The sequence below is a fragment of the Rattus norvegicus genome, chromosome 2 (genome assembly GCF_036323735.1).
Source record: "Rattus norvegicus strain BN/NHsdMcwi chromosome 2, GRCr8, whole genome shotgun sequence".
NCBI classification, from domain to species: Eukaryota; Metazoa; Chordata; class Mammalia; order Rodentia; family Muridae; genus Rattus; species Rattus norvegicus.
In genome coordinates, this window is record NC_086020.1 from 126,578,658 (window position 1) to 126,601,712 (window position 23,055).

At 37.2% G+C, this 23,055-nt stretch overlaps 1 protein-coding gene across 12 annotated transcripts in view; it reads right to left on the minus strand.

The window, feature by feature from the left end:
- Positions 1-23,055, minus strand: part of Sclt1 (sodium channel and clathrin linker 1) — a 158,444-nt gene that overhangs the window by 45,222 nt on the left and 90,167 nt on the right. For 11 of the 12 annotated variants that reach the window (XR_005500249.2, XM_039101819.2, XM_039101816.2 and 8 more), the window contains 5 exon segments: positions 19,683-19,781; positions 14,755-14,826; positions 11,488-11,562; positions 8,920-9,065; positions 3,603-3,795 (listed from right to left, as the gene is read on the minus strand). Coding sequence is in view for 11 of the 12 variants with exons in the window: in XM_039101819.2 (XP_038957747.1) it covers positions 3,603-3,795; positions 8,920-9,065; positions 11,488-11,562; positions 14,755-14,826; positions 19,683-19,781 (585 nt within the window). In the remaining variant the exon portion in view is untranslated. 12 annotated transcript variants of the gene reach the window in all.

Genomic DNA, 23,055 nt, shown 5'->3' on the forward strand with positions numbered 1-23,055 from the left:
CTCCTGGAATCCTATAGCTCAGAAATAGTTTTCTACAGGACTGTTTGATTTATGAATTCTAAAGCAGCAATTACAACATGGAGAGGATTACTGTATATCTACTTAAACCTGGGACAGAAATATAAGTGAATGGCAGTTTCTGATGTTATTAAAATGCTGTTGAAATGAATTATTAATCTTAAACTATTGAGGTTACTTATGGCTCAAGTTTAATCGATAAGATTATCTGCACAGTTACTGTCATTGCAACTCAGCAGTTAGTTAAGAGTGGTTCTTATTTTTCCTAACTTCGTGAACTCTTTAGATACTATTTTAAAAATAAAGTAGTTTTAAATATTTTATGTAATTAAATCTACTACTATGGTTAACATTCTCCATTTTTTGTTTTGTAAGAAAGCTTTATCTCATCTATTGAATACTTAGCTATACTGCCTACTCACAGTTTCCAAATGGAATAAATTTTATAAGAGTAGACTTTAAAACATATGAAAATACTTAGTGTGGGAACTTTCCTAAAGCACATACCAAAGTTTAAAATGTGCTCCGGCCCTCATCTTCCAGTTTTCAGAGCAACTTTGTTTATGTCCTGCACACCTCTTGTCTATCTTGTCTTCACCTCAAACAGTGATTCTCAACTTTTCTAATTCCGTGGCACCCCCTTTTTTAAAAATACAATTCTTTATGTTGTGGTGACCCACAACCATAAAATTATTCCATTGCTACTTCATAACTGTAATTTTGCTAGTTATGTGTTGTCATTTAAGTATCTGATAAGCAATTCCTGTATGGGTCATGACCCACAGGTTGAGGATTGCTGACCTAGAAGAAGGGTTTAAAATATTCTTTTCTTGCTTTTTAGTTAGGGACTTGCAATACAATAACTCTGACCAAGACCTGGACTATACTGCTTGTTCACGTAATCAGGTTAGCTTCACTCCTATTAACTTTCCTGTTTGGATGTTCAATTTTGCTGTATACCGATATAACAAATTAATTGCCCAGATTAAGGTAACTCAAGAGTAATCCTCAAGTGCCCTGACTTCAGTATTTACTTACGTAAACAATAGCTACTCTTCTGATCATATCCTTATGAGCAGCTATATCTATCCTTCACCTTTAGTAATGGAATAATGGATTGCAAGGCTTGTATATTATATGTCTGGCTTCTTTAGCCTTACGTCTTTGAGATGCATCATCAAGCACTGCTTATAAATATACACTGGTTTGCACTGCTGTGTTTATTCTACTACATGAATGTATCACTACTTATATAACCAGATGTTGATGACTGTTTAAATTGTTGTCCATATTTTGGTTAATAGTTCTATAATCGCTTGTGTACATGTTTTTCTGATCATAAAGTGTGTGTCTGTGGGAGTACAGGTAGGGCTATTTGACACAGTATGTATGTATACACAGTTTTCTAAGATTTTGCTAAATAAAAACTGTTTGACTTTAGATTACCACCAGCATGTATTCAAGTCCCAGGTCCCTGATATTGCCAGTTTTGAATTTTAGTCATTTTTGGAAGTTGTGTGGCATTATCTCATTCTAATTTTAATTTACTTTTCCTCAAAAATACTAAAGTTGAGCATATTTTTGGAATATACAAAATAAGACATCTGATGTTCTGTGTCTTCTTATTAATAAATTTAATTATTCACTGGTAAGAACTGTTATATACACTTTTAATTAATTAGTTTTGTGGTGTTGGGATAGACAACCCAGAGTCCTCTGAAGCTAGACAAGCACTCTAGAGTGAGCTGCAACTCTAGTCATTAATGATGCTTTTGACCACTGAAAGAAAAATCTTAATTTATTTTTTAAGAAATTAGGCTGAGTTCAATTCCCAGCAACCACATGATAGGTTACAACCGACAATAAGGGCATCTGATGCCTTCTTCTGGCACGTGGATGTTTATGCAGCAGAGCGCTCATTCTTCTTCTTCATCATCATCATCATCATCATCATCATCATCACCACCACCACCACCACCACCACCACCACCACCACCACCACCACCACCATCAGAAATTAGATTTCTGTTTTTAAGAAATATTACACAAGGACATGAAAATTTTCTCTTGTAAATCCAGATTGTAATTAATTTTTAAAAAAGTCATTTTTAACTTTTACTTTTGTGTACACATGTGTATGTGCATGTAAGTTAAGTGCCCTCAGAGTCCAGAAGAGGGAGTCTGGTTTCCTGGAGCTGGATTATAGGTGGCTATGAGAGCTGGAAACTGAACTCAAGTATTCTGTAATAGGAGTACACACTCTTAACCACTGAGCCATCTCTTTAGCTCATGTATTTTATTTTCAAGTTTGCAAGGCAATATAAACTGCTTTGTATATATGGTATGATGAAAGAAGTCAAGATTTTTTTTTGTTTTTGTTTTTGTTTTTAATTCTTTTTTTTTTTTTTTTCCCAGAGCTGGGGACCGAACCCAGGGCCTTGTGCTTGCTAGGCAAGCACTCTACCACTGAGCTAAATCCCCAACCAAGATTTGTTTTTTAAACATGGACCTAAATGACCACCAGTGTGTTTCTGCTTCAAATTAGGTCATTATCAAAATGAAATTTATTCACCAATATATCAGTATTCTGATGTTGATAATACTGTCTTGTAACTACAGCTTTATATTAAGATCTGGCAATATAGTTCTTTTCCATGTTTTTTATATTTCACAAAGTAAAAATATCTTTGTAAGACACATTGCTATTTGTCACCTCATTTTGTCAGATTTCATATTCTTATGAATGCTTACAGCCCTGGATACCTGCAACAGTATAGTCAATAATTATGTGTTGACAGGAAGGATGTCAGACCATGACATGATTCCTTTAATCAGCAATAAGCAAAGTGAAACACCAGTACTGCTACTTTACCTCCTCACTGTGAGCCTGGAAAATGGAGATCTTTATTATAAAAAGCTAATGACACTTTTCAGAAAAATATAGTAGAATGGAGAGTACGAGATGCTGATGGAATAAGGTGTGAAAGAATATAAAAGGTAAGGATTTTTCTCAGAAGACACTTTGCCCCTTGCATTCTTCTTACTGATGCTCTAGACTAGGTAGGCGGGGCTCTCAGCGCAAACTGCTGCAACATTCTCTTACTGACTCTGAAGAGTCTGAGGAGCTAATGGAAGTGAGAACATGGCAGACCGTAGAGCTGTCTAAGCTACAGTTCTGCTAGTGTTGCTTACGTTGTTTTGGGAGGAAAATCAGTTTGTTGAATGGTTGGAAAACGACATTTTTAAAAATATATGTAGATAGAAAAGACAATCACGTTCAAGAACACTTGCCAAGGTCCAATAGTTAGTAGTTTGAATTAGGATGCTATCTGATGAGAAGGCAGACCCACCCACACACCAAGAACCAGCACACAGAGATACTGCATAACTGTTCCTCACACTATCTAAGCTAGGGTGTCAGTATACTGATGAATGGATAAAGGACACACACACACACACACACACACACACACACACACACACACACACACACACACAAACCTGAAAATATTTTACTAGGTTCTAATGAATATTCTCTATATCTTGATTTTTCTAAGAACACATTTAACTCATTTTGAAAATACCTTTAATTTTGCTTTTTTTTGGGCCTCCAGAGCAACTTTTCTCAAATCCTCAGTCTCCTTCTGTAGTTGCTCATTTTCTTGCTGAAGCTTCAGCCTTTGCTCGCTGACAAAGCCACAGTTCTCCCTCTCAGACTCCAATACAGTTTGAAGTTTCTGGATCATTTCATGGGAACGTGATATCTCTTCTGAGGAACTGTTTTTGTTTAAACAAATGAAACAGAACACAAAGGATAAAGATTTGCACACTTTATGATATAGACTTCTGTTTCCTTTATTCTGAGTCATTTCTTTTCACTTTAGCATGGTGTTGGTGATTGAGAACACACTAAATATATCCATAGCCTTCATTCACTTTATACTAATGTGGTTTCAAAATACCAAGTAAATGCATTTAATTGTACATTTTTAAATATGGATGGACAAGGTGACTTGCTATTATTTATCTGAAAAGCCAATGTGAAATGCTTTAAGACTGTCCTAACACTGAGAACTGCTATGTCAAGAGAACGATGTGAAGCTGATAGCAAACAGATGCAGTAACTCCTCATCACGTTTTTACTTAGTGTCAGAACCACAGGAAAACAGAACAGCTCACTCCCTCTAAGTTAAAGTTAAAGTTAAGTCCAGTCCAGTCCCTCAAAGAGGGAATCACTGGAGATTATTGGAGACCTGAGAAAGAACAAAGCTAGTATTTCTGAAAACTAGAATGGAGCAAGAGAATGCACATTCTAGGAATCTCTGAGTGAAGAGAACACTTATCGAGTGTACCCTGAGGACACATGAAAGACAAAGTGTAGAAAACCCCCAGTGGATATGGAGGTTATGAAAAGCTCTCACTGCTGAGCCATGCTGGTGAATGTGTAAGAAATGACCCCGGAGAGAAGCACATGCAATGGGAGAGTATCTGGAAGCCAATCCCATTTGTTCAACAAAACAAAAGAATTGATGCTAGGATGAAGTCTACTGATATAAACACAGGTTAGTCCTTATCCTTATGGGACATTTAAAATTCTACAGAGCTGCTTTTACATGTTAAAAACAAGAAAAAGCTTTTCACTTATTGCTCACAATCCATATACAGCATGTGAAAACATAGAATGAGAGTGAGTTTGCACTGAACAGCATTAGTATTGAAGTAAACAATGTGAGAAGTTCTTCAGATAATTTTTCACTCCACAATTTTTAAGAACTCACATAGAAAAGAAGCATCATTACATAATGTGGTGGTTAGAATAAAAATTGTCATATAGGCTTATATATTTGAATGCTTAGTCCTTAGAAGAACTGTTTGTGAAGGATTACGAGGTGTGCTGAGGCCTTGTTGAGGAAGTGTTGTCATGGGGGTGTGTTTTGAGGTTTCGAAAGCCCACCAGGCCTAGTTAGCTCTCTCTCTCTCTGGCTCCTGCTTATCAATCAGGATGTAAAATCTCATCTACTGCTCCAGTGCTATGCTTGTGTGCCTGACACCATGCTACTCATGATGGCAATCATGAACTAATCATCTGAAACTATAGGCAAGCCCCCAATTAAATGCTTTCTTTTATAAGTTGCCTTGGTCATGGTGTCCCTTCACAGCAATAGAACTGTAACTAAGACACATGATAAATATGGCTTAAAATGCTGACTTCTGTTTATACTCATGGAAAAACTGCATGCATGTCAAGAATACTAGAAAGACTTTTATATCAGCTATGTATCTTAATAAATGTTAATAAATTCAAAGACAAACTAGTATATTGGTTAAAACATAGAATTCATCTATTTACTACCTACAAGAAATATATACCTCATTGTCAAAGACAAATTAACCTTAGGATAAAGAAGATGGAAAAAGACATTTCAATCACATGGACCTTCGAACACACAGCTGCAATTATTCCACTATCCGTAAAGTACACATCAAACTAAAGTTAGAAAAATAAAGAATGTCACTTCATGTTGATTGTCACATTAAGACAATGATCCATCAGGACATAATAATTCTAGACACACGTGCTCAGAATGTTGGCTCACCTAGTTTTATAAAACTACTAGATATAAAGGCACAGACTGATTCCAGCGTAAAAACAGGTGACTTTAATATTACATGATGATCAACAGACAGGTCATCAAGATAAAAATGGAGAAAGATATATCAATTACATGACATCAGAGATCAAATATGCTAAATAAGTATCCACAGAATATTTTATCCAACACTACAAAGAAAAGACTTGAACTCAGTTTTGAAAACACATAATCTAATCATCTTGATAGATGCAGAAAAGGCCTTTAACAAAGTTCAACATTACTTGATGCTAAAACCCCAAAGGAAAGCAAGAATTCAAGGCTCATACCTCAACATAAAAAAAGCTGCCGAGAACCCTGACATATTTCTCTTGGGCAGATACCCAAAAGATGCTCCAACATACAACAAAGACACATGCTCCACTATGTTCATAACAGCCTTACTTATAATAGCCAGAAGCTGGAAAGAACCCAGATGCTCTTCAACAGAGGAATGGATTCAAAAAATGTGGTACATCTACACAATGGAATATTACTCAGCTATCAAAAACAATGACTTCATGAAATTCATAGGCAATTGGATGGAACTAGAAAATATCATCCTGAGTGAGGTAACTCAATCACAGAAAAACACACTTGGTATGCATTCATTGATACGTTAATTACTGAATTACTGAAGATGCAATCCACAGACCACAGGAAGCTCAAGAAGAAGGATGACCAAAATGCAGATGCTCCCACTCCTTCTTAAAAGGTAAAAAAAGTATCCATAGGAGGGGATATGGAAGCAAAGTTTAGAGCAGTGACTCGAGGAACGGCTATTCAGAGCCTGACCCACATGTGGCCCATATATATACAGCCACCAAAACTAGGTAAGATTGATGAAGCTAAAAAAATGCATGCTGAAAGGGACGGGATAGAGATCTCTCCAGAGAGACACATCCAAAGCATGTTCATTACAGAGGTCAATGCTAGCAGCAAACCACTGAACTGAGAATAGTATCCCCTTGGGGGTAATTAGAGGAAGGATTGAAAGAGTTGAAGGAGCTTGCAACCCCACAAGAACAACAATGCCAACCAACCAGAGCTTCCAGGGACTAAACCACTACCCAAAGACTATACATGGACTGACTCAGTGCTCCAACTGCATATGTAGCAGAGAATAGCCTTGTTGGGGCACCAATGGAAGGGGAAGCCCTTGGTCCTGCCAAGGTTGGACCCCCAATGCAGGGAATATGGGGAGGTGAGTAAGGGGGATGTATAGGGGAAATACCTGCAAGGGGGAGGGGGAGGGGGAGGGGATGGAGGCTTATAGACAGGAAACCGGGAAGGGGAATAACCTTTGAAATGTAAGTAAAGAAATATATCTAATTAAAAATTAAAAAAAAGCTGCCTATGATAAAATAGCCACATTATAGTAAATGGAAAAAGGCCTCACGGATTTCCTTAAAAATCAGGAATGAGACCAGGTGTCAGCTCTCTCCACTTATTCACTGCAGTGACTGTAGCCTTCAGCACAGCAATAACACAAGAGAAAGTAATAACAGGGTAAAAGGAAAGAGCCACGCCATTTCTAGTTGCAGATATGCGATGTCAGACAAAAGGAACCTGACAACTCAACACAGTGTCTTAAGTTGATAAACACAACAAAACAACAAAGTGTCAGAATACGAAAACCAACCTAAGAAACCAGCAGCTTTTTACATATATCCATACACAGTACTGAGAAAAGCGCAGCAGAAACAATCTGTCTAAAAAACTTCAGTAATGTCCCCAGCACATACATAGCAGAGGTCTGCTTGGTCTGGCCTCAGCAGGTGAAGATGGGCCTAATCCTTGAGAGATTTGAGGCCCCAGGGAAGGGGGACGCCTATTGGGGGGAGCATTCTCTCATAGGCAAGGGAGAGGAGTGGGATGAGGAACTGTGGGAGGGGGCACTGGGAGGTGTAGCAATGGCTAGAATGAAAAAACAAAAAACAAAAACAAAAACAAAACTCTTCAGTAATAATATACTTAAGCAAGGAAGCCAAAGACCTCTACAAGGAGAAATTTTAAACCCTGCAGGAATTGAAGACACTAAAAGACAGAAAAATAGGGTTGGGAAGTGGTAGAGCGCTTGCCTAGCAAGCGCAAGGCCCTGGGTTCGGTCCCCAGTTCCGAAAAAAAAGAAAAAAGAAGAAAAAAAATTATTAAAAAAAAGACAGAAAAATATTCTCATGCTTATAGAACTAATATAGTAAAAATGATTGAATTACTTTAAAATCACCTATGTATTAAAGGCAATCCCCATAAAAATTCTACTGGCATTCTTCACAGAACTAGAGGAAAATATTGTAAACGTCACAGAAGCACAGAAGGTGCTGAAGTAATCCTAAAGCAAAGCACAATGCTAGAAGTGTCACAGTATCTTATTTCATGGCATACTGTAGGGCCACAGAACAAAACAGTATGTGAGTCATACAAAAATAGACACGTAGATGAAAAACAGAGGACTCAGACATAAATCCTTAAGTCACCTGATTCTTGACAAAACTTTCAAAAACAAACTTTAGAGAAAAACAAAACAAAACGAAATGAAAACGTCTTCAGTACATAGTGCTGGGAAAGCTGGCTATTCACAGGCAGCAGCAGACGAGGCCCTTTCCTTCACTTTGTACAAAATCAAGTGGAAGTGAACCGAAGACTTTAATGTCTAACATTCTCAGGGAGAACATACAGAATATATCTCAAGATATAGGGACAGCAAAGACTACCTGGAAAATACAGTACTAACTTAGAAAATAATACTATGAATTGATGTAAGAAACTACACATTAAAAAGCGTCTGCAAAATGAACTGTAAGGGAATTGATTCAACTGGATATCGTGCCGTGCCAAGCAAGGCAGACCCAGAAAGACCATTATTCCTATAGGCAGATATGGTCGGTTGGTCTCTCTATTTCTCTTTCTCTCTCTCTCTCTCTCTCTCTCTCTCTCTCTCTCTCTCTCTGTGTGTGTGTGTGTGTGTGTGTGAGGGTGCTAGGAGAATATCTTGGGAGGGAAGAGCATCAGAGTATACGAAAGCAGAAATGCATACTACTTACTTAGTGAGTGGTAAGGGAATCAATCTCAGGGTAGATGGGACATGGAGGAGAGCCATGTGGGAAGGGAACAAATTATAAGAGTGCTATGACTTTTGAGTATGAATATGCTATCACTAAATGCCAACTAAAAACTTAATAAAATTAGAGATTATGAAAAAACATGTTTGGTTGTTTTTATATGTACTATAAAAGGTAAATAATTCACCAGAACCCCAAAGAAAACTTACTTAATTTCAAGTTGTTTTATTCTATTTTCTGCAGTCTTGAGTCTTAGCTGAAGATCATCTTTTGAACGCTCTGCAGCAAGACATCTTTGGTGCATTTCTTCCAATTTTCTGTAATCACCTTCATCCTGTTTGCCTTCACGATAAATCTGAGGAAAAGGCTTATAAGCATTACCTTATAGGAAATTATCTCAATAAAAATAATGCTGAGAAATAGTTATGAGTATGTTCATCTCTTCCTACTGTAAGATAATTAAGACATCTATGATTGATTCATTTACAAAATAAAATGCTATAAACTGACAGCTGAGAAATATGAAATCATTCATGCTCATCGTAAAGTTTTCAACTAATACAAATATAATATAAAACAGCTGCTGAGGCTTTTAAAAAATGCTTTAAATGTCAATTTACAGACAACTGGTGGTAGGGGTAGATATGTAGCTCAATAGCAGAGTCCTTTCTAACCATGTATAAGGCCCAGAGTTTTAGGGTAAACATAAAAGGAAAAACAAAAAGACTTCTAGCAATTATTTTGGGAATATTTAAGATATTTCTCTACTGAAATACTCAAAAGTAAGGGTGTGTGTTGTAGTGTAACTAGTAGATCTGAAAGCTCTAGAACTTTGCTTTGGATTACCAGGGCAACAGTGTGGCTGGAATTGGAGCTTCCAATCTCAGGGGTAGTTGTATTGTAGCTCAGTTTGTGATTGGGTTTTCTCTGACAGCACAGGGTTAATTACCCAGCAGTTCCTGAGGTACAGGTCACATTTTCAGACAAATGTGTTTATCTAATTGCCCTCCCAAGAGGGCTCCTGTGCTGTCCACAGTGGTAAGACTATATTGCTCTTTGCACAGAGGTAGACTAGCACTTTGTCAGCACCTTTTGCTGACACATCGAGCATCACTGCAGCCCTACGCTATGGTCTTAGCTTGCTGCTGTGTGGTTAGTGGAAAACTGATTGCTGTGCCTTCTAAGTACACTGTACCAATATAACCTATTTTTTAACTTATGTGATGTTAGAAAAGTCATGTAATAAAAAAAATTATCCCAAAGCCTTATGTATAGCTGGCAGCATTACTTAACACTATATGAAGAAAATCTGGAAGGATAAACCTTTAGGAGGCTAACAGCCAAAAAATGTCTACCTTGAAACAGAAGTGCCTATGCAAATGGAGTCATACTCTACGCTGTTTATAATTTGCTGCTTTACTACCTGATTTTGTCATTATTTTTGACAACATGGATATGTCACATACTTAGAATGCCATGGAGTTCACCTTTCAAAATCAAATCCTGACTTCATTGCTTGGTATTTTTAACATTAGAATTACTTAGCCTTTCTATGCAAGTTACTAACACAGCACTTTAAACATGGTAAGTGCTAATATTTGGATGCCCTTTCTTTCCTAAGGCACTTTAAAACAGTGGGATACTTACTGCTAATAAAAGTATGAGAGAAACTAATATTAAGGTTTTTACTTCAAATATCATTGGGGTAAGTATTTTACCTAATTATTGTATTCTTTAAAAATGTTTTATCTTACGTGTATAAGTGTTTTGCCTTCAAGTAGGGCTGTGTGTCTTGTAAGTGCCTAGTACCTACAGAGGCTAGAACAAGAGCACTGGATTCCCGGGAACTGGAGTTACATATGCTTGTGAGCCTCCATGTGGGTGATGGGAACTGAACCCAGGTCTCTGGAAGACAATGTTCTTCACCACTGATCTTCTCAGACCCCTATTTATTATATTCTTAAAAGGTAAAAATCCAGGATAGGGAAATAACTCAGTCAGTAAACTGCTTGTTGGATAGTCACTTACATAAAAGCTGGGTGTGGATGCAAGTGACTGTAATCCTAGTTCTGGGGTGACAGAGACTCATGTATTCTGGGGTTGCTGGCAAACTATCTAGCTGAGTTGGTGAGTCACAATTTCATGGACACTAAAAATATACAGCAGAGAGTGACTGAGGAAGATAATCAACGTCAACTTCTGGCCTCTATGCGCATGTATATGTGTGTGTGTGTGTGTGTGTGTGTGTGTGTATGTGTTTGTGTGTGTATACACATCTATATATACAAACACATACATACATAAAGATAAAAATTCCTAGCATACTATGAGTTTTTGGTTGTCTATACCTATTATGCCCATTTCTTTTTTTTTTTTTTTTTTTTTTGGTTCTTTTTTTCGGAGCTGGGGACCGAACCCAGGGCCTTGCGCTTCCTAGGCAAGCACTCTACCACTGAGCTAAATCCCCAACCCCTATTATGCCCATTTCTAACTTCAGTAAGTTAGCATGAAGTTACAAAAGACAAGATGAAAAGCCACTTTTGGGATGAGGTGAGGCTAGAACAGTAAATAGACATTTCAAAAAAGTTAGATCTTGAAGTACAAAGTTCAAAGAAAATGGGTATTCTAAGAAACGGATGTAGGTAAAATGAGTATTCCATTGACTTTAGTTAGATGTGCATAAATACTGCCCAGAGAGAACATCGAAGGCCAGCGTGAGCAGAGCAGGCAGCAATGGAGAGCCCTGCAGTTGCCCTCAGGCAGCTGAGTGTCCTTACCTTCTCGAGTTCTTCTTCCACAGCTCTTTTCCCTCTAATGGCTCGATCAATTTGACCTTGCTTTTCATCACAGTCCTATAAAGTTAGGGCATAATGTAAATAAATATAGATGGTGAAACAGTAAGATGAGGAAAAATGGAAAAGTAAAAGGGTTTGTTCATAAGATTACCTAACAAAGTTAAGTAAGGACTCTGTAACTGTCAATTTCAAAAAGTGACTGGCCTATCCCAGGAGTACAGACATTGCCTTTGGCTATACGATACCAAGGAATTCATAAAGTAACAGGCAGAGGCTATAGTACTATGGGAGAAAAAAAGTGAGGAGTTTTGACATTACAGGTTCTCTTTTCATATACTATTACCAGATATTTTGTAAGATGAACCAGACACTGTCACAACATCCTAAAGGAAACATTTGGCATAAAAGGTGCATAAATTGTAAGTTAAACTTCTTTGTAAAGTAAACAACAGTCAGGGAAATTTATTAGCATGAGCCTAACAACTGAAACATTTATATTTAAAAAAACTTCATGTGTCGAACATTTTACTCAGTAATTTGACAAGTATAACAGCTAATCAATATGATTATTTTGCCAATGATACTAAAACAAAAAGAATCAACTAGTGAGTTCTTCACAATTTTTCTTTTTATTTGAGAATAAGTATAGTTTTATTAATTGTGAGTCATGCTTTGGTGAACCTGCTTTGTTGACAATATACCACTAGTAATATTCAAATTTTCACAATTATATGAAAGGCCTACCTTGGTTTTTCCAAAATTTAAAGAAAGCTTTTAAATTATGGCCCAAACCTCATTACTCTGGATCAATACAAATCAGGTGGGATTTTCTTTTTGCTAAAATAGAATTCAAGTTTGTAGCAAACAGAATTTTAATGTCCTATACATATTCATACACATGACAAGGTACTTATCTATAAAAGGTTTTTATTTTTCCGGGGGAGGAATGTTTTTCATAGTTTCATGACATAGCTCAGGCTGTCCTTGAACTTGAATTCAAGATCCTCCTGTCTCTCTGCCTGCTGAGTGGTAATTTCATGATACTTAATTTGCGACTTCTGCTATGTTCATAATATCACTCATGTGACTTTAATGTATATATGTGCTGGTTAGTCTTTGTCAACATGACACAAACTAGGGTCACCTGGGAAGAGACTTGCAAGGAGAAACTGCCTCTGCCAAGCTGGCCTGTGGGTATGTCTATGGGAGCACTTTGAATGATGACCAGCAAACTGTAGCTGCTAGCATCTTGGGACATATGGTCCTAGGCTGTATACAAAAGCAGGCTAAGCAGCATCTCTCCATCCCGCCCCTCCACAACTTATAAGCTAAACTAAATTCCCTCCTTCTCAAGTTGGTTTTCTGTCAGTGTTTTATCACAGCAACAGAAAGTAAACTAGGACAATATGTCAATACCAAAGTTGGATCATACTTCCTGATCTAGGAAGTGGCCTATAAAGAGTAACTATGCATATATCTTGTTCCTCTACCTCAACCATTATACTCCACTGCCATGAAATGATGATGGTTCCAACAGTATGGGATTAGCCTGGGTTAAAAGTGAGCAAAAGGCTATGAAGTTTCCTCTTTGCACTGCTTTCATCGTGTCCCATAAATCTGGGTATTCTATGCCTTCATTCTCATTGAATTCTAGAAAGTCTTCTATTTATTATTTTATTCCAAATGTTGTCTGTACATGGAATAGGTTCTTCTAACTGGGTTACCTTGTCTGGTCTCAGTGCGAGAGGATGTGCCTATCCTTTCAGAGACTTGAAGTGCTAGGGTCAGGGGATACCCAGGAAGGCCCCCACGTGCTCAGAGAAGAAGGGGCTGAGAGATGGGGGAGGAGGTGACCTGGAGGGGAGCAGTGAGTGGGATGTAAAGTCAATAAGTTTAAAGCAATTAAAAATGTAAAAAAAGAGATTCAAAGAGAATGAGCAAAATAAAGTAGAAAAGTTGAAATATTTATAATTATCATACTAGTTCTATTAAATGCCCTATAATATTAAAATAAGATTTTATCAGAAGCTTTGCTCATTACCACCGATACAGCTGCTCTTGGAGAAAAATTAATTTTTCAACCATTTCTGAAATATTTCCAAATTCATACTTTATAAAGGGTTAGCGGATATTAAAGCTGATAGCACAGAGGCCACACTCACTACTCCCTATGCAAACAAAATTGAAATCATTAAAAAATGACAGCCTACACTTCTTTTCCATTTGGATACTCAAAAACAGCTACATATTTAATAGAACTATCTGCCTTTGCTGTATTCTCACAAGATGGACTTTCATTTTCATTTGATTATAGATAACTTTACATTTCTCCTGTTGCTTCTTCAGTGGTGCATTTCTTACATATCAGTAGCTTCTATAGTTTCTCTTGCTACTTACTGATTTCTAGTTTTATTATTCTATCATTTGATTAATAATAAAAATCATTTCAACTATACTGTATTTTTTAAGACTTGCTTTATGGACTAAACTGTGATCTATTTTAAGGAAAATTCCATTGCCTGATTAGAAAACTGTATATTCTATAGAACTGCATGGCCTAATTTAATGAAGTAAGCAGAAAGTAACTATTTCTGGTTGTTATAGAGGTTGGACCTCTACCCAAAGGTAGCCTTTCACAGGTATTTGAATATTATTCTGTTGATGAATATTTACTTTATACTATGCAAAAACATTGCCTAGACTCTTACTCTGAGGTGCTACAATCTATTTGAAGATATTTTCCTGTAAAGAGCATGGGTTCAAAAGACACTAATGCACATATTTATTAGAATACACAAACTAATGCTTAATTTTACAACAGATTAAAAGTGATGGATTCATGAAAGATGTGCTTGTGAAATTGTAACTCTTGTCAAATGAAGTCAACCCCTACTCCCCCGCCCCGCCTCTTGTTTTGCCTACTCATTCTTATTTATTTGTTTGTCTGTAGTAAGCTTTACTGTCTGTCTTCCTCCCTGGTCTCCTAGATCAACCCGGCATATGGCAGGAGATGCAGCTGGTTGGTTTAGTGGTCCTGTGCTTTCTGTCAAGGACAATGGAATGTGATGGATGTCACCTGTTCTACTCTTCCTACCAAAAGCCAAAGAAAGCAAAATGTCTCTGTGGAAATTAACTTTGTTTCCTAGCACCCAGCATAGGCTATGGTTTAACAATGTATGTGGATACACATATTGACCTTTAAAACAAGTACTATTTGGAGGAAAATACTAACAAGGTCTTGTGACATACCATCTGAAGGGCTGAGAGTTCTTCCTTTAACTGCAAAATTAGTACTTCATACTGTTTTTTTGTGCTTTCAACCTGTGAATTAAGATATAATTTAGGTAAAGAATAAAAAATGATTACTGACAAAAACTTAGGATGTTTTATTTTAAAAAGAAATAACTTTTATGGTATAAAAAATAAATAAGCATACAATATATGAAATGTCAAAGAATTGGTCATGAGCGGTGTGTAGTTAGCAGGCACATAAGTGGCTCAGGCAGGGGGATTTTGTTCATACTGCCTGGACTATATACTGAGCTCAAAGCTAGTCATGTGGATTGACCCAGACCAGACCAGAGGATTGCACCCGCAGCATTGGTTTAGCTCATACAAGCTTCAGAATCTTCAGTATTGTGAAAATAAAGAATTGGTCGTGAGATGAGAGGAAGAACTGGATGATAAATACAAAAGGACAGCAGCTGTCAAACATTTTGGTCTCAGGATCCTTTTACATTGTAAAAACAGAGCTTTTCAAACCACTGAACTGAGAACAGGACCCCCATTGACAGAATCAGAGAAAGGACTGGAAGAGCTTGAAGGGGCTTGAGACTCCATATGAACAACAATGCCAAGCAACCAGAGCTTCCAGGGACTAAGCCACTACCCAAAGGCTATACATGGACTGACCCTGGGCTCCAACTTCATAGGTAGCAATGAATAGCCTAGTAAGAGCACCAGTGGAAGGGCAAGACCTTGGTCCTGCCAAGACTGAACCCCCCAGTGAATGTGATTGTTGGGGGGAGGGCGGTAATGGGGGGAGGATGGGGAGGGGAACACCCATATAGAAGAGGAGGGCGAGGGGCTAGGGGGAATGTTGGCCCGGAAACCGGGAAAGGGAATAACAATTGAAATGTAAATAAGAAATACTCAAGTTAATAAAGAAAAAAAAAACAGAGCTTTTGTTTATTATGGATTCTTTCAACTAACATTTTACTATTATTAGAAATAAAAGCAGAGAACCATAAATTTTTATCATTATCTTTCCTAAATAATCTAATAATTATTTTAGATAGCATAAATAATTTTAAATGAAAATATATTTTCCCAATCTAAAAATGTCGAGGACAGTCCAGTCTATTTACTAGGTTCTCCAGGTGCTGGCGCACTCCACCTATTGTGCTATGCATGTCGCACAGGCTCCACAAGTAGCACTTTGACCTGTGAGAGGAGGAGTGTGGAAAACAATGTCTGCAGACTCCCTGAATGCTGCAAAAAGACGCCAGAGAACAGGGAGAAAAGCAAAATCATATATTGAATATGCAATTAATAACTTTTAAAGCCCTTGTGTAGGATCTTTTACAATGTACACTAGACACTACTGCTAAGTAAATGAGTGTTCAAGGAAAGCGTTGAATAAACATTGAGCCTTTTAGGAACAAAACAAATGGCGTGCAGAGAGCATTTTGAAGAATTAGTTATACTTCATCAGGATGCCTGCAACAATCATTTTTCCTAATAGCCACTCAGGTTTCTTTTAAAGGACCAAGAGGATTATTGATGAGGACAGTAGACTAACAGGGAACTTTTATGATCTAACAGTCTTTGAAAACTTTCTTGTGTGAAATGACTTGTTCTAGTGATATAATAAAACTTTCTTTAGATACATTCAATACTGCTTGCTTGTGTACTTTATTTGGTTGATTAATATGAGTTATCTTTTTGAAGACCCACTAAACAGTGTATGTGGCCCTTTCTTTGGGCTATAATTTATATTGACATTTCAGATAAATGGGGGATTAGGACATCACAGACCAATCTACTTTGCTTGCAGGTCAGTAATAGGATAAGCATAATATTTGTTGAGGATTATGTGCATTAGGTACTGTTCAGAATGCTTCTGTGTATCATTTCATTCATTCTTACAGTAGCTCCATGTTATTACCTCTATTACAGATGAGATTACATGTTATAATTTCCAGGTAAAGAGCTGGTATCTATTGGGAAATCTTCATATGTGATGAATGCACTTGAAAGGCTCACTGGGACACCAGCCCCCTTCTCTTCTATCTTCTATCTTGACTATGTGATGAGTGCTTTGACTCCACAGGTCTTCCTGTCATAACATGCTGTCTTTCTGAAAACCTGACAATGGGACTAGCAAACTAATCATAGACTAAAACTGAAACCATAAGCCAAAATAAACTTTCTTTTAAGTTAATTCTCTTTTATTTTTGTTATAGCAACAAAAAGCTGACTTACTCAGCAATGGATAGGGAAAGTAAGCCATGAGCATTTTATGTGCTATAAAAAATTTAGTTCTTAAAAGTCCAGTTGTATCTGTCTTTCTCCCCACATAATTCCTAAACTGTTTATTTCCAGTGTCTAACAAACACAACTAATGTGAAACTTTATGACAATAATAAATTTTAAAGTGTTTTTGTAATGCTGGTAAACTCTGAAAGGAATTTTCTCAAGTATTAACATCAGTGATCTATAATCTAAAGTTCATAGAGAATTGTAAGTGTTAGATCTGATGAAACAAAATGTGAGACAATGGGTAGGACTCTCAAATGCACAAAAGACTAAAATCTCTGTATCGTCCTTAGTATTCTGCCCTTCTGTATCTCTCTCCCTTCTTCCTTTCTTCTTTGTTCTAGTTTCTTGCCATGTAGCCCAGACTGGTCATGAACACACAGACCTGGGTCAGCCACCCCCAGTGTTGAAATTATGTGCCGTGTCACTACACCCAGTTTGTTTTTCTATAAACACATTTTTACACAAACATTTTCTTCTATAATTTGTGAATAATAAGGATAGTTGTGAATGAAATACTGACCAACTGCAACTATTTTTCTACTTAACAAACAGACAAGGCTAATAATGGTCATAAATAAAAATGGCCAACATTTTATTTTTAAGAACTGAAATATCTGAGAAATAAGCCATTTTCATATATAAAAAGCAAACATTTTTGTTCAATCTTATAACTAGAACAGAAATATATGAAAATATGTTCATTATATCTACTATAGTCAATAAAAACAGACTTAGAGCAATTGTCAATTGTAATAATAGGGAAATATTTGACAAAATGGACATTTTCAGGGAAAGTATTTTCAGCCATACTCAATAATCAGAAATAAAGGCAAATATTTACAGTGCTTATATAAGAGAATATGAATAAATATTTTTATTTATCAAAATATTACCTATTCTATGAAATTACAAACAGTACAGGAATATAAAGATGTATAAAGACTCATAATTTAACATTTACTTGGTGATGTGTATAATTTTGTTTTATATATATTATAGATAATATTAAATACAAAGCCTAAAGAAAGGCTAAAAGTGGCTAATTTAAAATTTCTTTCGATCATACACTTTCCATTTCTTTTTACAGTGAGAATGCATTACTTTGTGTAGTGTTTTTTAAAGTTTAGATATAAAAACTGGCAATTCTAAGTATGAACCAACAGAAGGTAGAGAACAAATAAAATGCTGGGCACAAAAGAAATGCTCAGTAGATACTCCTTGAAAGAGTACCTGTAATAGCTGTAAAAGGCTGGGTCAAAGAACCAACAAAAGAGGACGGGGATAAAGAGAAGACATCCAGTTAACACACAGTAGCCTCAGATATACACTTGTGCTACTTCAGATAGGGAGGTAATGAGAGCTAGGAGATAGACACAAGAGCCTCACATGTCCACTCGGGCTGCATACAGGGCCATGGAGCATACAAGAGAGCCTCAGAATAGACAGGGAGATAAGGGTAAGTAGGATTAGGGTGCAGACATGAGGGTCCCAGATGTCCACTTGGGACGTTTACAGATAGGAATGTACCTAGAGTTTAGAAGGTAGGCACTACAATTTATAAAGGTGTTTAGAATAAATGCTGAGACCATAACACTTTAATGAAATGCACTGAAATTATAGGTTAACATGAGTGAAGCTTCAATCAGTCTTAAAATTCAATGTATTCTAATTGATCTTAAGATTAAAAATGCAACTAGAATGCTAATACAAGATAAAATACTTTGATAAAATATTTTTACAAAGGTTATGAAAGCAATATTTATTATTTATTAGCCATTAAATAGTCTTTAGAGTATTGAAGGGTCTGGTCTAAATTTAGAACATTGTTACCCTAATATATATGGAAAGTTCTTTCAGGAAGGATTAGGATAAAAAGGCTTTTGTTTGACTGTCTCAAATTTAAAGTTTTACCTTGAGAAATTAAATTATCTAATTCCAATCAGTAATTGCCGTGACACATCATGTAACAACAGGGCTTGCTCTGAGAAACACTGTTTAGGTAATGTGGTCATCACGGATGTCAACAGTATAGGTACACAGACCTGGGAGGTTCAGGATTCACAGGCTGTAAAACTGTACAGCATGGTAATGCACACACACAGTGGTATTTGTCTACCCAAAAGTGTTTCAGCCTGAAAAAGTACCATAAAGATATGATGCAACAGATGTTTCAGCTTTAATTTCATTAGATAACTGTCATCATACACAGCTTGTTCTTAACCAAAATGACCTTATATGGCATGACTAAAGGGATATATTTGCAATGGCTTTGTAAAAATGAAAACTACTATTTAGTTGTTTGAAAGAAAGCAAATATGTTAACTTTGCATTTTTAAACCATAAAAAAACACTGGAAATTGTAGTTCACTGAGGAGAAAAATTATATTGAGCATAGAAAATATAGGTAAGAAAATACCACACTGTATATGAAGCCAAAGACTATGTAGTACATAACTCTATACCCACAGCAGTTTAATTTTAATGAAAGAAACATTGGTTTTTTTTATCTCTTACATTAATAGTTTCATAGACAGTCCTTGTGAATACACACACAAGGATTTCAATTTTAAAGTATATAAGCAGCATTTAGTCTTAGGCCTTAAATTTTGCATTTTATGTATAATTAAACTCCTTACTTCTTTCCTTGCTTTGATGGCGGCATCTTGTATAAGATGAGAAATTGTTTTCTTCATTTTTTCTCTCTCAACCTCTTTTTGCTTCTCTTCAAGTAGAATCTTGAGAAGATAATCATAGCACATAATTTCACTTGGGAGGTAATCTACTCTTTGACAGCAGTGTTCCATTCTAGATTTCTGAAAGGTCTTCACTGGAGGACCTTCCATAAGTCATGAATGATAAAGAATTTTCAGCATTGCCCACATTTTCCTAATTAAATCCTTTCTATTTATTTCAGCTAGTTTCCTATCACTTTTCTTATCTCCACAACTGAAAGTCCCAGGGTCATTTTGAACCTTTTTTTTTTTAAGTCCCCACACAAGCCACTGCCTATGGGTGGCTTGTGGACAAATCTTTAGGGCTTATTTGGTAGTATTCAACCTATGGTCTTCACTCTTCACACCTCAGTTATGGCACATTATTGTCAATGTTATCTCTCATGTGTTCCATTTCTAATCATTTGCATGTCCACTACAACATCAACAACTTACCAGTCTTAGCAGTCACTCTCTGTGGAGATAAACTCTAAAACTTGCTTATATACAACCCATTTCCTTCCTTTAAAAAACAAAACTTTTTATTGATTCTTTGTAAATTTCTTATCATGAACCCTAATCCCAATCATCTCCCTGTTCCCTCATACCTGCCCTCTGCCCTTGCAATCTCCCCACCAAAAGAAAAGGAATGTCATTGTGGAGCTGGAGCATGTCACAGTGTACCCTTTTGTTCACACTTCTTTAATAGCAAATGTTCATGGCAATGAGTCACTGGTTTGAGGCCTCTGGCGTCTGCTACACAATCAATATTGGATCCTCACAGTATCCTCTTGGATATCCTGTTGTTGCCCTGTGCCATGGGAGATCCTGCAGCTTTGGGTCTGCAGGACTGGCCCCTTAACATTCAAAGATGGGGCAGATGTTGACAAGGGCCAACTAAAAGCCCTGGACTTTGCTCTGGGTGGTAGCTGAGCTGCCAGCTCATCAGTTCTCCCATGCCCACACCACCAGAGCTAGCTCACCCATTGCTGCAGCTGGCAAGGGGGCAGAGCCAGGTGTCCAGTCCTCAAAGCAGGCTCACCCTCACCTATGCCAACAGACACAGCTCTATTGTGCTGCCCAGTTGAGGTATAGGCCCTGCTCTCCTGAGTGCTGTAGCAGGTGAAGGTCTTGGGCCAGCTCTCCGGCATGCATGCAGAAAGTGGGGAAGGTTGAGGGTGGGCTTTCTTACAATTCTAAACTTTCCCTACTATGATCTCCATAGCCATTCTCTATTAAGTCAATTTTCAATCACTTATCCTTGGTGATAATTGATTCCTTTTGTCTTCTAGTTTGCCATTACTTGGCCATCAGTACATCATGGTACCAGCTTTCTCATGTTAACCCAACACATCTTTTCATAATGTTGTTGGCTCTTCTTAATACTGGACTGTCCAAGGTTCCACTCTAAATGTCTATCTTTTTCTGAGTTAATAAAATCTGATTTCAAATGCCATCCATATGCTAACACTTTCCAAATTAATGTATCTAGTTCAAACATCTTTCTGAGCAGGGAACTCCTTCAATTTAAGTCAGATTGACAACCCCACCCTCTGGCCATTGACATAGTAAATGGATGACCATGTGTTCTGACTCACTCATCCTCAAAAGAAAATATATACATTCTCATTTGTTTCTTTGTGAGGTTTAAATAAGATAATGAGAAATCCTCTTTTTATATACCACAGAGTCCCACAAGTGCAGCCTGTATGTCTATGGGTTTAGAAATATCCATTGAAGCATGGACTACCTGCCAGGGTCCGTATCCCTAAAGAAAACTGATTACCTGTACCTTAGCATCATTCAACTGACAATGCTACTCAATTAGGGCTAGGGCTAGGGCTTCAGAAGCCCTTCCTCCATTGCTACTGGAATTTTGGCTTGTGTAGGCTGTAAGCTCATGAGTTCCATGTCCTGTCATGTCCAGAAAGACCTACTTCATAGCATTCTTCCCCAACCTCTGTACCAACCAGTGTACATGTGTGTGTCAATCTGACCTAACTGGAAGAGCTCCCTGCTCAGAAAGATGTTCTACTAGAAATATTAATTTGGACATTATTAGCATATAGATGGCATTTAAAATCAAATTTTATTAGCTCGGAAAGAGATGGGCTGAGCCTTGGACAGTCTAGTATTAAGAAGAGCCAACAAAATTATGAAAAGATGTGATGGGCTAACATGGGGAAAGCTGGTACCATGATGTGCTGATAGCCCAGTAAAGAATGACAAACTAGAAGACAAAAGGAATTAATTATCTCAAAAGGCTCCAATAAACCAAGGATAAGTGATTAAAAATTAGCAACCTTTCCCTCCTATGTCAGCAATATTCCCTGAGCCTTGGCACAGGGGCATGGATGTATGGATGTGTGTGTGTGTGTGTGTGTGTGTGTGTGTGTGTGTGTGTGTTTGTGTTCACGTGTGCACACACACAGTCAGATGACTTATTTAGGACTGAGTACTCCAAAGTCATGGATTCTCTACATTCTGACCAGATATGAGTCCCTGAATTAACTGTTGTTCACTGCAAAAAGAAGCTTCTCTGACAATAATCAGAGCTGAAGTAGGACATGAAGTTGTAATGGGTATTTGGGAGATGCTGGGAAGAGTAAGAGGAGGGAAATGAGAATGGATATGATCAAAACACTATGTGTACAGAATTAAAAAAAAAAGACTGTGAGAAGGAACAGCTGTTATGACTTAATAACTTTGAGGAATATGAGATAATGAGGAAGAGGGCTATAGACCCTGCTTCTTATCAGATTCTGAGAATCCTTAAATGGTTCAGAGGTTAAGAGTACTGGATGTTTTCCAGGAGACCAGGGGCTGGTTTCTAGCATCTATACAGTGTCTAGTAACTATCTGTAACTCCAGTTCTAGAGAATCTCATGCCCTTCTTCTGGACTCTGTGCACACTGTCCACACATGCTGTACAGAAATACATACAGGCGGGGTTGGGGATTTAGCTCAGTGGTAGAGCGCTTGCCTGGGAAGTGCAAGGCCCTGGGTTTGGTCCCCAGCTCCGAAAAAAAGAACCAAAAAAAAAAAAAAAAAAAAGAATACATACAGGCAAAATACCCATATACATAAATTTAAAAAGGTAAACCATTAAAAAAGATCATTTTGAACAAACAACCACAAGATGGAAATCCTCTAGCAGTAATATGCAATGAGTCAAGAAGGAAATGAGTATAATAGCCATAGGCTGCTTCTAAAGGATTTGTTGCCTTAAGACTCAAGTAAGAGACAGGAAATGGTACCCCCATCTTTTCTCCATTATATGCTATACAACATGTGATAA